General features: G+C 38.7%; 1 protein-coding gene across 1 annotated transcript in view; it reads right to left on the bottom strand.

The window, feature by feature from the left end:
• Positions 1-15,213, bottom strand: part of PCSK5 (proprotein convertase subtilisin/kexin type 5) — a 357,422-nt gene that overhangs the window by 182,959 nt on the left and 159,250 nt on the right. Inside the window, exons 4-5 of the mRNA XM_007536380.3 lie at positions 8,586-8,729; positions 3,592-3,668 (exon numbers count right to left, since the gene is read on the bottom strand). Of these exons, the coding sequence (XP_007536442.1) occupies positions 3,592-3,668; positions 8,586-8,729 (221 nt within the window). The remainder of the gene's footprint in view (positions 1-3,591; positions 3,669-8,585; positions 8,730-15,213) is intronic.

Below are 15,213 nucleotides of genomic sequence, written 5' to 3' on the forward strand. Positions count from 1 at the left end.
CCAAAACCTAGATATAGACCAGATCCCATGAAATACAGCATTATGTTCACATGTATCCATAAATTAGGGCAAAATATATACCTGAAAGCAAAAGTGCACATTAGTCTGCAATGTGTCAGTATATATAGCGAGCAAGTAGAAAGACCTAAAAAGATACCATAAAGTTCCTAATGAAATAGTGTCTACTTAGAAGTAGATAATCTCCTCACCTATCTCTTATTACACTTCCCTCAGTCACTCCAAAGCTAACCTTATCAAAGTAAGGACTACAAAAGCTGAATAAGAGCAAGAGATTGACATACTTTAATGATGACTCTTTAGTCAATATCAGGCCAGCCCATCAGCTGGGGCACTAGCCGGGAGTCCTGAGATTCCCAAACAGACAGGATGTGCCTAGACCTTGAATAAATCCCACTCTCCATTGTTACTGGCCATCTCTATCAGAAACAACACAATAGACTCCTTTGTGGGCCCCCATAGGACCTTGTCTTCAACGTGGTTGGTAGAGAATGTTCCATCCTCCTAAGGGAAGCTGGACAACATACTCTATCTTCCACCTGAGGAAGATGGGTTCTGAATCTCGGGCAGCTTGGAATATGAGATTGGATCTACAGGGATTCAGAGGTCACATGGGCTCCTAAGCTGAATATGGGCCCCAGATCACATCAAATTGATGGAATTTATAGTCAATGATATTTATACCCCTTTCCCATATTTGGAAGCCACTCTCTTCCCTGATTCAGATTCCAGGTCCTTTTTCCACTAATGACATCATCTCCCCAGACAATAACTTGTGTCTACCTGCATATCAGATGTCTGGCTCACGAAAAACAAACAAATGAACAAACAAACAAACAAAACCTAGTAACAGTCATGGGCCCTTTGGAAGATAACTAAAACAGGTATACTAACTATCTACAAAATGCAGGACACTCCCCCCCACCCCAAACTCTTCATCTGAACTATTCCAGCCTTTAGGTTTATGACTAGTCAACAATTTGTTTGGTTTTATATGTTAACTCACTTTTCAGCCACAGGTTCCAGATACTACCATGATGCCAACCTGACTTCCCTGGACAGACCACCCCACCAATGTGTCCTGGAGCCCTGCTTCCCCAGAGCCCTTCCCCACTAGGGAAAGAGAAAGACAGGCTGGGAATATGGATCAACCTGCCAACACCCATGTTCAGCAGGGAAGCAATTACGGAAGCCAGACCTTCCACCTTTTGCACCCCAAAATGATCCTGGGTCCATACTCCCAGAGGGTTAAAGAATAGGAAAGCTATCAGGGAAGGGGATGGGATACAGAGTTCTGGTGGTGGGACTTGTATGGAGTTAGTTGTACCCCTCTTATCCTATGGTTTTTGTTAATGTTTCTTTCTTATAAATAAAAATTATAAAACATGTTATCAAAGTCAATACTCAAGCCATGCCTTTAACAACTGAGTTATAAGAAATGATGAAATCCTCTCCTTTGCCTAATCTTGAGTGGAACTCGAAGGAATCATATTGAGATCAGCCACAAGGGGAAGGATAAATATGCATCATCTCACTTATAGATGGAACTTAAGAAATAAGGAAAGGGAGAAAACAGGGCAAAATGTGGACAGGGTGTGGTTTGTTGCAGTAAGGGTAAGGACTGGATGGGTGTGGAAGAGGATGTGTGGGAAAGTGGACCTTGAGGACCCAATGCTCAATGGTGGATGTGAAGGCTACCTGGCTATGACATCTGTCACCTCACACTAATCATGAGGGTTGATTTAGCTGATTTGGCTGGATAGGTGGGTGTCCTCTTCCTCCTTCCCTGCTCTATGTGTGTCCCTCTCGAAGCTACATGCTCAGTTGAAGAGGACAACTTTCCTGAATAGAAATGGACTGGTCTTTGGTTGAGGATATAGCTGCACTCCCCTGCTAGAACCTCCAAACAAACTCAGTGGTATTAGAGAGCTTATACTGGTGATGGGAGTGATGTATATATCTATCTATCATGATAATAGAAGAAATTGGACTCATGTGACAACAACTGTCCTGAAAAATCATTATATCTCTAATAAAAAACAATCATTAATTGTGGGGGAGGGGGGAATTGTCTACACATGAAGACTTTGTAGCTAAAAATATTAGTCACCAGAGAACAACCATTATTACAGAGAAATTAAATGCAAATAAAACAAATAAAAATATTGCCTCACATTCATATGGAAGTAACTATAAGATAAAAAACACTTTTGAGGCATAAGACGGTCTTCTACCTCAGCATCTTACATTAACTCAACAAATCATATCCCACTATGTGAAATTCACTCTAATTTTAAACAATGATCAGGTCTGGCAGAAACAAGTATATCCAGCTTAATTTAGACCCCTTTCTCTTTTTGCTTTGTATGTTCTAAAAAGTCCTATATATGTTAATTTTACCACTTTATCATCCTGTTAATACTAAAAACCAGCAACTCTTTCACAGTAACTTTTTTGTGTCATCTTTATAGATGGAAAAAAAATTACCCATGTATAGCCGCAGTATCTATGGCTTTGTAGTTTTATCCAAACCCAAGTAATTAACTTACATCAAATAACACAACTGAAGTAAATTTCCCTATAGAAAAATGCAGAATGGAAATAGCAATTAATAGGTAGTCTAAATATATCTCTTCATGACTTCTGTGATCCCAAACTAAAACATGCAAATGAAAATTCAAATGAAAGTATTTAAAACAGTAATATCCTGGGGGAGCTTTTGCATAGAAAGAAATAAAGCTAACCTTTTAAATAATTTGGGTCATCTTAAGCAAGAATAAACATTCCCATATACTTTCTTTTATTTATTTATTTTTCGTAGGTGATCAAACTAAAGTCCCCATGTATAGTTTTTGAGGACTGTTAGGATATTCCTTTTTAATAGTGGGTAGATTTTTTTTTTCCCAAATTTTTTTTTACAGGATACTGCACTGACTGGAATATGCAAATGTGGCTAAATAGGTGCTGGAGATAAGAAAGGTATTTCAGATACATTACTAGGAAACAGGAATAGGAAAGACAGCATAATGATTATGCAAGATTCTCATGCCAGAGGCTCTGAGGTACCAAGTTCAATCCCCAACATTATCATAAGCCAGAGCTGAGCAGTATTCTAGCTTCTTTCTGTGTCTTTCTCTTTGTATCTACTATTAAAGTATAACTAATAGTAATATTTTTTAAATGCAGTCATTACAAAATAGAGGTGAAGAAAATACTTTTGGCATAGTAGTCAATTAAATATTTTGAATCTAAGAGAATGAACTCTATTAGGGAGGTTTATTTTGTTTTGCCTTTCCTTTTGTAAGCTGTTTCTCAGTAAAAGGGCTGCACGTCAAATAATGCCTGCGAGTCAACACTTTCCCACCCCAGCTGCTCTCTAAGGAACTTGTAATGCTTAGTCTCCCAGGATTTTCATAGCAATCATCCTTACTGTGTAAATCTTTCATCTTAATTATCCAGAAGCTTCTATGAAAAGATGCTTGTTTATCTTGAAGCAAACAACATCCCTCAGAGAGAGCAGAAAATAAATAAAATAAAATAAATGACCCCAGTCATCCACTACGTGGGCCTTACTTGTTCTCATTGCTTGCATCATAACGAGGCATTGGATCCAAGTCATTCCCATTCACATCACAACTTGCCAAGGCATCCTATAGCCACAGAGGAGAAAGTGAGAGAAGGGAGACGGATATTCAGTAATTAACCATTAACCTGAAGGCTTATGCATTCTTAAACACATTTCTGGAAGAGAGTAATTAGGTTACATAAAACAGCCAAGGTTTGGGGTTTCAGGATGCCTCTCATTTAATAGCAATCAGTATCATATTTTCCACCTGAGAATGAAGAAATCTTCACAGACCAAAGATGTGTCCAGACCACTCTTGAAACTAGAATCATTTTTCTTTTACTCAGAAGTGATCCCTTACCAAATTCTTTTAATTTTCTTAAATATTTATTTATTCCCTTTTGTTGCCCTTGTTGTAGTTATTATTGTTGTTGTTATTGATGTCATCGTTGTTGGATAGGACAGAGAGAAATGGAGAGAGAGGGGAAGACAGAGAGGGGGAGAGAAAGACAGACACCTGCAGACCTGCTTCATTGCCTGTGAAGCGACTCTTCTGCAGGTGGGGAGCTGGGGGCTTGAACAGGGATCCTTACTCAGGTCCTTATGCTTTGTGCCACCTGCGCTTAACCCGCTGCACTACCGCCGGATTCCCTACCAAATTCTTTTAAAGATGCCCTTAATTACCACTTTATCTTCGAAGTAGTTCTGGATTATCTAGAATCAAGTTAATTTCCTCTCTATAAACCCTCCAGTTCTTACTTCATTTTTTGAATTTCTTTGTTGTTTTTTTTTTTGAGGACAAAAAAATCAATAGAAAATAATTGGCAAGCTGATTAAAAATAGTATTGGATATTTATTACATCTGGCATCTTGGGATTTTAGGAAATGCATGCATAGTTTCACCTAAGATTACAATTCTTTTGTCTTATAAAATGATTATGAAAGATACCAAAATTCCTAAAATGAATTTACTGAATTGTTCTATCAATTGAATTTGTATCACTGTAGATAACATTAATATAGAATGTTTTAAGTCATGCTGTATAATACTGGCTTTTAAGTGAATGTAAATGTTACCATTTTGCCTTTTTTTTTAAATCTTTCTAAAGGGTTATTTCTGAAAATAATTTGTTGTACAGATTCTGAACCATATGGAGGGAAATTAAGCAAAATAAATATTAAATATAAAGATAGTGAAGTACCTGCTTTCATATAAAGGGGCACTTTGTAGGTTCAATGTTGATAACAGAAAGGGTGCATACTAGGATAGTTTTATTAAAAGGTGGAGGGGGGCAGGTGGTGGCACACCTGGTTAAGTTTACACATTACAACATACCAGGACCAGGGTTCTAGCCCCCATTCCCCACCTGCAAGGGGAAAGCTTCACAAGTGATGAAGTAGAGCTGCAGGTGACTTTGTCTCTCTCCCTTTCCCTCTCACTGAATAAATAAAATATTTTAAAAATTTAAAAAATAAAAAAGAAGTTCAAGACTAGTTAAGGGCATGAAAGAAACCATCTGTGGCACTTGTCAGGACAACTGACACCTCATCCAACATACTTTTCTCTATATGTCCTGGTGCTGCTAATTGCACTGATGAATCATGGTACTTTTATTTTTTTTTTTCAAAAGGTGAACAAAGTTAAAATACATTCAATCATGATTAAGTTGAAGCTACTAATAGCTAATCAAATATATTTCTGTGTCTTGGGATCAGGACTACAACACAGGCCTTTCTTTACAAAGAATAAGAATTTGTTAGAAGATAGTGATAATTAAAAATTTTTTATATAATGGCTTAATTTACTTTAATTTTCAGGCCTCATTTCTATAAATAAAGGGACAAACTAATGTCTCTGTGTAGCTCTGTGTTATGAGGACACATAACATTTATCTAAGTTTACTTGCAAGTAGGGTGGGAGTAGCCATTCAAATGATTTGTAAGAATGGCATGAATCAGTGGTTCCTATTTCTTTTTCAAACTATAGTGACAAATCATATACCTTAGAATTTTGTTTCAATGTTTCATTGTAAAAAATACTGTCAGAAAATCATCTGATCTAGGGGAATTTTGAATATTTCATTATGAAAAATCAAACTCTATAGTTTGGCTGGATTTTGAAACCAAAAGGAAAATGGTAGAGAATCTGGTAAATGTAGTGAAAGTTTATTCTAAAATTACCATAGATTTTTCTGTGAAGGAAGGTCCTCACAGATCAGAAACAGTGGGGGCCAGGCAGTGGTGCATCTGATTACGTGCACACAAAAATACAGTGTGCAAGTACCTGGGTTCAAGCCCCTGGTCCCCACGTACAGGGGAAAGCTTCACAAGTGGTGAAGTAGGCCTGCAGGTGTCTCTCTTCCTTTCTCCCTCTCTGTCTACCCCTCACCCTCAATTTTTCTCTCTATCCAATAATAAATAAATAATTTTAAAAATAGATCAGAAACTGCTGGTGCCAGTTCCCAGTACACCAAGAAAGGTGACTTGGAAGTACTTTATTTGCCAAGATAAAAATGGAGTTTTCCCAGGTTTAAGTGACAAAAGAAAAACCAATTTTAGAGAGACTAAATATAATAAGTGAGATTTAACCAGTGAGAGAGAAACACTGAAGAGACTAGAAGAGAATGTCTTTCCTTGTGGCTTGATGAAAAGCTGAAGCAGCAGGTAAGAGGTAAGAGGAGAGGTGCTCACAAATACAGGAAGTAATTCCTGCTGTGTAGAGAAAACAGCTCTTCCCAAGGTGAAGACAATCAGTGAGAGAATGAGAAAGAGGGGTGGGAGTTAGAAGAAAGAAGGAAAAGGCCAAGTCTACAAAGTGAGGCCATGGTCACTGTACTCATGTGTACAAGGGATCCCAGGACAGGGCCCATCTTAGAATTCTCTGCCAGTTGAGGGCACAATGTGATTGAGAAGGCTTGCTGAAACCACTCTCTTTTACAACTTTTTTATTATCTTCATTTTTTAATTGGATATAGATATTCAGAAAACAGAGAGGGAGGGGGATGATATAGAGGGAGAGAGACACCTGCAGCCCCACTGTACCACTTGTAAAGCTTTTCCCCTGCAGCTGGAGACTAGCGACTCAAACCCAGGTCCTTGTGCACTAAACCAGGGTGGTACCACCTGGCCCCACTGAAATCACTCTCTCTGAGGTCAGCAAGTGGAATATAGAAGAGAAAGACCCAAGAATATGCGACCCTTCTCTTGATAGCTCGGGATTCTCTATTGGGGTCCTGCATAAACAGAGGCAAAGTTCCTTGTCAACCCACCCCAAGACTATCCTGTAAGATGCTTATATTTTCAAGGGTAAAAATGAAAACTGTAAGCGGATACACCATTGCCCATTTGAAGAAGACAAAAAAAAAATGAATGCTAACATGCAGAAAATTCAGGAATACTTAAACAGCTCCCTGGTGGAAACAAATGTCAACAGAAAAGAGGTTAGAAGGGAAGTTAGAAGTCATAGATATGAATGGATCTGAGTCCATGTGAGAGTTTCTGCTGTCCTAGTGGGAACTGAAAAGTCATAATGTGGAGTCATCATAGTCTCCTTACTAAAAAAATTTTATTATTTTAGGGAGAATTCTGGGATGTAATGAAACATGACTTGGGATTAGACAGACAAGTATAATGGGAAATAATCACTATGCTTTATCTAATTTGAAGAGAAGCTGATGGGAGGAGAATGTTGGAAATTAGAAGACAGAGGGGTCCTTGAATTATTTCCAGTGATAGAAGGGGTCCAGAAGCCTTTAGGATAGACAGCAGCCCCAGTGTCTAGGAAAAACTGCCACCTGCAGTGGGCACTAGGTACCAGGTTTTCAACAAGAATGCTGAGTCTCTACACTCCTCCTTGCTTCAGAATTTTCATTCCATAATCTGTTCTCTCTGTGTCCTCGCATTATAGTTCTTTGTAAAAAGAGGACTGATCTTATAAGGACTATTGGCATGCTGATCATTAATGTCTTTTTTTAAATTTAGTTTACTTTTTTAGTGAGAAAGAGTAGATACAGAGAGAAAGATACCAGGAGAGAGAAAGAGACCAGAGCACTGCTCAGTTCTGGCTTATGGTGGTGCTGGGGATTGAACCTGGGACTTCAGAGCCTCAGGCTTAAAAGGCTTTTGCATAACTATTATTCTATCTCCCCAGCCCCATTAATGTCTTTTTTGTTCAAAATGAGCAGCAGCTACTGGAGAGGGGGGCTCATCAAGTTGAGCACAGGACTCGCATGCAGGAGGGTTTGGGTTCGATTCCCAGCATGCATAATTCAGAGTGGTGTGTGTGTGTGTGCGTGTGTGTTCAAAATCATTAAATTAATCTTTTTTTAAAAAATATTTATTTATTTATTTATTTATTCCCTTGTGTTGTCCTTGTTTTATTGTTGTAGTAATTATTGTTGTTGTTATTGATGTCGTCATTGTTGGATAGGACAGAGAGAAATGGAGAGAGGAGGGGAAGACAGAGAGGGGGGAGAGAAAGATAGACACCTGCAGACCTGCTTCACCACCTGTGAAGTGACTCCCCTGCAGGTGGGGAGCCGGGAGCTCGAACCGGGATCCTTACTCAGGTCCTTGTGCTTTGCGCTAAATTAATCTTTTGTAAAAAAAAAGGTAAATGAGAGGCAGAGAGAGGAAGAGACACGCAGAGTAATGAGAAAATTTCCAAGCACACTATTTCTCTATGAAAAAAACTAAGAATGATGCCAGGCAAGGTAGAATAGTTGTTGAGGAAAGCAGTGGTTGTCAGTAGCAGATGGTGTTGTTGGATTTCTACTGTCTTATCACCTGCCTTTTGTCACTGAGAATATCAAAATCATTCAGAAGCTGAGAGTGTTATCTCAGCTTCCTGTGCCCTAAGAGTGCATATTTTACACAAACAGAACTACACAAAGAATTTATGCTAAATGTTATGTGCATTTTCAGTTGTTTTCCTCTTTTTTTCATGATGACATGTTTCCTTGCTGCTGATGACATACAGTCCCCAGGTCAAGTAAACACTCACGTAGTTCTGCATCAGGTCTGGGTGGGTTCTCTCAATGCCGTCATCCAGGATGGTGACCACGATGTTCTTTCCCGTGTAGCCTCTCTTCCAGGCTCCTTCAATATTCATGTCTGACTGGCAGGGATGTGTGTTATCACTGCAATGCTGAAAGAGGGAGAGGGAGAAGTGGATACTACTGTTTACTAAACAGTGAGGCCATGGGAGAAGCACCTGCATGTAATAATATTGGACTAAATTAGCAGGAATTTGACGGATTCCCTGGTGGAAGCATAACTCTCTAATATGAAAATGAGGGTGGGGGGGGAAGAAGGACAAGAATATATGGAAAGTAAGTGAAATAGCACTATCTTCTAGCTGCTCTGACATGTTATAACACTTGTAAATGTTTTGGAAAATATAATAAAGTATGTTTCAAGAGCAGAAGAATAGATGCATCAGTGTTGTTACCTTAGTAAGGACACATGAAAAGACATCATAGCATTTCATTTATAAATCCAAGCCAGGTAACTGGAGAACATATTCTGTATAATTTATTAGCCAATCCAACTACAAATGAGTATTAACTTGGGCAGATTTTGTACAGCAGTCATCAGGTGTGCTGCTGAGAAAAACCCACAAATGTGCAGGGGCTGGGGGAAGGGGCAGGAAGAGAACAGTTTCTTTAAACTCTTTCAACAAGTAAACAATGCCTGTTGGATCATAATTTATAGGATGGAAACAGACTTAATGTCATTGTACTACTTCAAGAAGGAAAATAAAGTCCAGAAAAGTGACATACAAAGGAAAACTTGTGAGGGCTTCATGGAGAGGGCTGTCAGAAACTTAAATCTCAGCTCATGCATAGCGGCAATTTCATCCCAACATGGCTACAACACATACAGGAAATGAGGACTGAACTAAGCCAGCAGTTGTTCCCAGTGTGATTTATTAGCATTCATCTAATGACCAATGTTACTTTAAAGTCCATATCTGAAATATCCTCATGCCTGTTATTGCTTTTCTAGGTAGGAACAAAGGAAGAAAGATATGCTGTAACAGATGCCATAGCAACACAAGCCATCCCAGATCTATAGAATAATGTAGCACTTGACGGGGTCAGGGGCTGGGGGAGAGAATGAGAGCCTAGTATGTTCTAAGCATAATGGACACCCCATGGCCACTGATCCATCCAACATGCACTTTATTGAGCACCTACTGTATGCTGGGGATAGCAATGAACAAGGCAGTTCTACAGGGAAGGGCCAGAACAAGACCTACTCCATGTGTCCCCGGTGCTGTAAAGGAAATAAAGAGGGTGACATTTTGGTGAATGCTGGGCTGCAAAAGCAAACTTTGGATAGGGTGGTCAGAATAGTTCTAGTAAAAAGGGGTGAAATGTGAGCTGAGACATTGACTGGGGAGAAAGAGGTAGTCTGCTCCAGGGCCTCAAGACAAGTGTCTGGGCAAGAGGAGTCAGCAAATACAAATACTGTGCTACAAACAAGAACCTACCCGACATCACCCCCAACACTGAAGAAACAGAAAGGAAGTTGGGTGGGCAATGTGAGGTGGGCTCGGTAGAGGAGGGAGAGAAGGCAATGGAGACAGCTTTTGTAGAAGTTTTCTGATTCCAGACTTCCTGGTATTAGTTACTGGAAAACCTACTAGTTATTACCTTTGCAACTATGTTTGCAAAATATATGGTTTGCTTGTTATTTGTCTACAAGGTACATTTCTTTGGCTAATTTACCAAGAGGCCTATATTTCAGCCTCTATCCTGTTACCACAAAATCCTGCTCTAAGGTGAAGTCTAGATATGTCAGAGACTCCTGACCATAGGCAGTAGAGAGGTTGGACTGCCACAGCAAACACCTAGAAATCTGAATGCCTGGCTGCTGCTCTAAGGGTCCGATGATTGTGCATGGATAACTGGAATAAACTCTATATTTTATAGTATCAAAGGAATGTACCTGGCATTATGCCATTTGGATAATGACAGTTTCAAGCACATTTACCCTTATGTTTTCTCCCTTGGAGTTATACTCTACGTAATGTATGTAACCTGCTGTTCTGTCAGAACAATGTTATAGAATACATGAACTTTACAAATGAATATTCCTTGGAAACTTAAGATGAACAGGACACACACTTGACACTGTCTAGCTAGGAATGTCATATGTGTGTGTTCCCACCTGACCTCTTCTTATGATAACAAGCTTTGGTTGCATTCTCTCCAACCTGGGACACATCTAATGTCAGTGCCCTGGCAAATAGTTAAGTTTCTCCACCTGCATATTCACAGCAGAAAGCATACTGAAATAAATGTGGTCAGGTCATTTAGGACATTAAGCCACAGCTTGACTTCTCAGGGCAACATAAATGGAAGTTCGGCTTCCCTCAGATAACAAGTAATAGACACTGCCAACATGCTTGGCATGAATCTGTTAGCTACCTCATCCCACAAAGAAAATTGCCTTTGGAGAATTGTTATAAACATATTCTAGTAGTTATAGGAATTTATCCTATAAATAGCCAGAGGTGCAGGCACGTCTTCCATCAAAACATCAATTTCAAAGAGAGCAGAAGCTTCTATATTTGAGAAATATTTGCATCTTGTCCTTGTCATCTTGACTTTCTGGCACCTGTGATCCTGCATAAACACACACAACTACCCTGATTTGAATTCCATTCTATCACTTTTTCTAGGTGCAGTCCAGATTCTATCTCTTTCCACAAAGGTGTCTTAGGGATTTTAGCCTCCTTAACAGTCTCATTCCCATCCCTGAACTTAAGGGACACACACACACACTGATTTCACTGTTAAGCAAAAAATCTATTGACTTTTTTGTAGACTACAGAATCTTGGGTGTGAATTTTGTTGCATTGATTATAGGTTTCTAGAAAATGAAGCACCAAACTAGCCCTAACCTAGGATACCTCAGTAAATATTGGGTTACTAGTTACATGCCAGAAATGCATATCCTTGGCTTTACTTCCAAGTTCACAATTGCCTTTATGTTTATGTACTACTTTCATAACTTCAGAGATACCTGCCTATTTGATGTTTGATTAATGAAATGATCATGACGGAGAGAGTATAGACTTCTTTCTAGTTTTTCATAAGTTTCATTTTTGGCCAAGAATTTGGGCCTCTCTTCAGCAAATATTTCATACAAAGCAACCACAACAGGTTTCCGCTGCAGTTTTTTCTTTCTTAAACCTGCTCTGGCCACCTGTAGTATCGTTTGTGACATGAAATAATGTTAATGTGGCCAAGAAGTGGGCCAGAGGAAGGAAATACACAGGAAATGGTAACCCACAAATGGGAAAACTGCAGGAGTGGAAGGATGCTGCCTGAAATTGTAATTATGAAAATTGAAGAAAACTAGCCGTCTATGGAAAACATGTGTGTTAAAAGTGGAGCAATTAGGTCTCTTTCTTCCACCTCTGCTTCTGTTGAATCTGAATTTTCCATTAAATAACTTTATACCACTTATTTTTCTTTTCATCTGCAAACATGGAATCTGTGGAAGTTTTGTGATAGTATCAAACTATCTGAATGATACTTTCATTTGGATAATCGGAGAGAGTGACCATAATGTAATAGAAAAGAAAAAGATAATTAGAGCCTGGCATGTATTTCATCAAAAGGAGTGGTAGCCAGACAGCAAACACTATGGAAATTACTGACACTAGTCAGCACTGACCACAAATGATTTAATCATTTCTGTAGGTATACCTGATCAAGATGGTCTTTATTAAACAAGGCTGTATTAGACAGGTGCTGACATTAAAGCAGCACCCAAATTCAAGGACACGTACTACCTCTGATTCCCTCATTCACAGGCATCTATGCTGATATGCTGCCAGAGCTTGAACTAAAGACTAGTTTCTGGAATTGTGCTACCTCAGACACAGCTCATAGGCGATTATTTACAAAAGGAGCTAGTCAGAAATTTCCAGCATGTTTGAAGTTGATGGAAACCACACATGTGCACTATGTAACATAAATATTTATAGTAAATGTATGTACCTTCAGTCTTCAGTAATGTGCTGTGTTTCAATGGTGGTCTGCATGAATGATCAGCCAGTTTGAAGCACAAAGGTGGAAAATATGAGCTACTCTGCATATAAACCACTCTGGGTGGATCTACTTCTCTGATGTCTTCATAAACCTATCACAGGGTTTGCTCAATGAAAGAACAGTTTGTCCCCAAAATAAACACCTTTGTAATGTTCTCACCATCAGTTTCTTCAGACTGGGTGGGGAGGGAAGGAGTAAGGGGTGTGGTCTGGAGAGACTCAATGCCTATAAACTTTTCCAAGTTCTGAGGGTCTCAGATGAACTGCCAATTTATAAGTTGGCAATAACCCAAATAACAATGGAAACATCTATTCACTGTTATTCATACAGTGGCTCATAAGACTGAATCTCTGATTATAATAATAGGAAGGACAGCAGAACACACATAATAAACTTTTATAGACAAAATAAGAAACATTTCTAGTTAAATTAGATATCATTTTTAAGTACATAAAGTATATGTATACATGAAGTCCTTTATAAAAATTGGAGCCCACAAGTTGTAAGGAATCAAAAAACAGAACAGATATCCCACTAAGTGGAAAATATGATCTGACATCTATTAGATCCTTAGCATGACACAACATTTGCTAATCACTTTGTATGGAATGGAACAAGACTCAGAGCAACTATCTGAGGGAAGATCTTGTGTCAGCTGCTGTGAGCAGATAAACAAAGTGAGAATCAATCTAGGCTACCTTCCTGAATTCAAGCAGCTAATTAATAGTAGAATTTCAGATTAAAAAAATAAAAGAGAAAAGCAGAGAAAAAAGAAAAAAGAAAGGAAAGGAATGAAAATATATCATCAGGTTGTGAAGATTTTTCTGTTAAATAAACACCAGCAAGGCCTCAGAAGAAAGCTAAATACAGATAAGATGAGGAGTAAATATGAACCTATAGTCACCAATAAAGAAATCCAAGAAGCAAAAATCTCACTGGCGTTCACACTGTGATCAGCGCATCTAAGTGATAAGTGGAATGTAGCTGGATACGATTATTTTGTTTTGAGGCTGGGTAGTGATGCAGTTATTTCTATGTACAAAGACCCTGGTTTAATCCCTTTGTCCACATCTGCAATAGGGAAGCTTCACTAGTTGAAAATGCTCACAAGTGTCTCCATTTCTCTTTCTCTGTGTATGTGTCCTATCAAAATTATGAAAAATAAATAAGATTATTTTATTTTACAAGATAGAGATACACAAGTTGGAAAATTCCACAGAATGGTTTCCTACAGTATGGTAGAACCATTTTTTTGTCTATAATTTTTTATTAGTGATTTAATATTGATTTTAAAAATTATAAAATAAGAGATAAAATTCCACATGATTCCTACCACCAGAGTTCCATGTTTCCATTCCCTCTATTGGAAACTGCATTAGTTTTCCCAAGATCACAGATATGGGTCAACATATATATATGTATTTGTTTTTTCCCTTCTGGATCCTGATGTAATTAGAGTTCAGAGCCCTTTGGTCATCTTGTAATATTTACCCCTCTGGGAGTATGGACCAAAGTTTTTTATGGGGTGCAGTTGCAAGGTCTGGCTTCTATAATTGCTTTCCTGGTGGACATGGGTGTTGACAGGTCAATCCACACCCTCCAGTCTGTTTCTGTCTTTCCCCTTGTGGGGCATGGCTCAGAAAACGTGAGGCTCTAGGACATAGTGGTGAGGCCATCTGCCCAGGGAGAAAATTCAGGTAGCATCCACAGCTTAGAGGCTGACATGCAGTAAAATATAAAGCAGTAGAAATTGTTTAATGGAATAGAAAAGATGGGAATAGGGATTTTAGAGTAGATAGATACTAGGATATCTATTTCAGGTGTGTTCCTAGGGGTCCATGGCCAGTAATTTTCTGCTGGAGATTGACAGATAACCTGCAGTGGACTAAAAATAGTCTGGAAAGATGGTGTCAGAGTTGGGAAAAAGACTAGAAAGCTGGATCAGGGCAGAGAGTAGCTCCCAAGCTTGAAGAATATATATAAATACAATTAACTATTTACCATGTTGATCTGAACCGGGGCCCATATCTATTCGTGTTTAGCACAGGAGCCTGTATAACCTCCAAGTGGTAGGGCCAGTCTTTACCTTGTGTCATGTACATAACAAAATAAGCACACTATCCAAGTGAGCTATCTTTCTGGCCCCAGATAAGATTTTAGATCTTCTAATTTTTCCTTGTTTCACTTACTACAAGCAACACTTCTTTAAAGATTTATTTCATTTTTATGAATAAAAGACAAAGAGAGAGAGAGAGAGATGAGTGGGTGAGAAATAAAGACTAGAGTGTTATTTAGCTCTGGCACATGGTGCTTCCTTAGATATGTGGTGGGAGGGAGACTTGGTTTTTAAAACTGGGGAAGCCAAGAATGTGGCTCAGTGGTTGAGGACATGAATCTTTAGTCTGCATCAAACTGAAGAGCTTCAGCAAAGCAGAGGGTATCATCATCCAAAGAGAAAGACTCCTCACAGAATGGGTGACAATCTTTATACAATATACTTCAGTTAAGGGATTAAAAACTAAAATACATAAAGAACTCAGTAAACTCAGCACAAACAAACAAACA

The sequence above is a fragment of the Erinaceus europaeus genome, chromosome 10, assembly GCF_950295315.1.
Source record: "Erinaceus europaeus chromosome 10, mEriEur2.1, whole genome shotgun sequence".
Lineage (NCBI taxonomy): Eukaryota > Metazoa > Chordata > Mammalia > Eulipotyphla > Erinaceidae > Erinaceus > Erinaceus europaeus.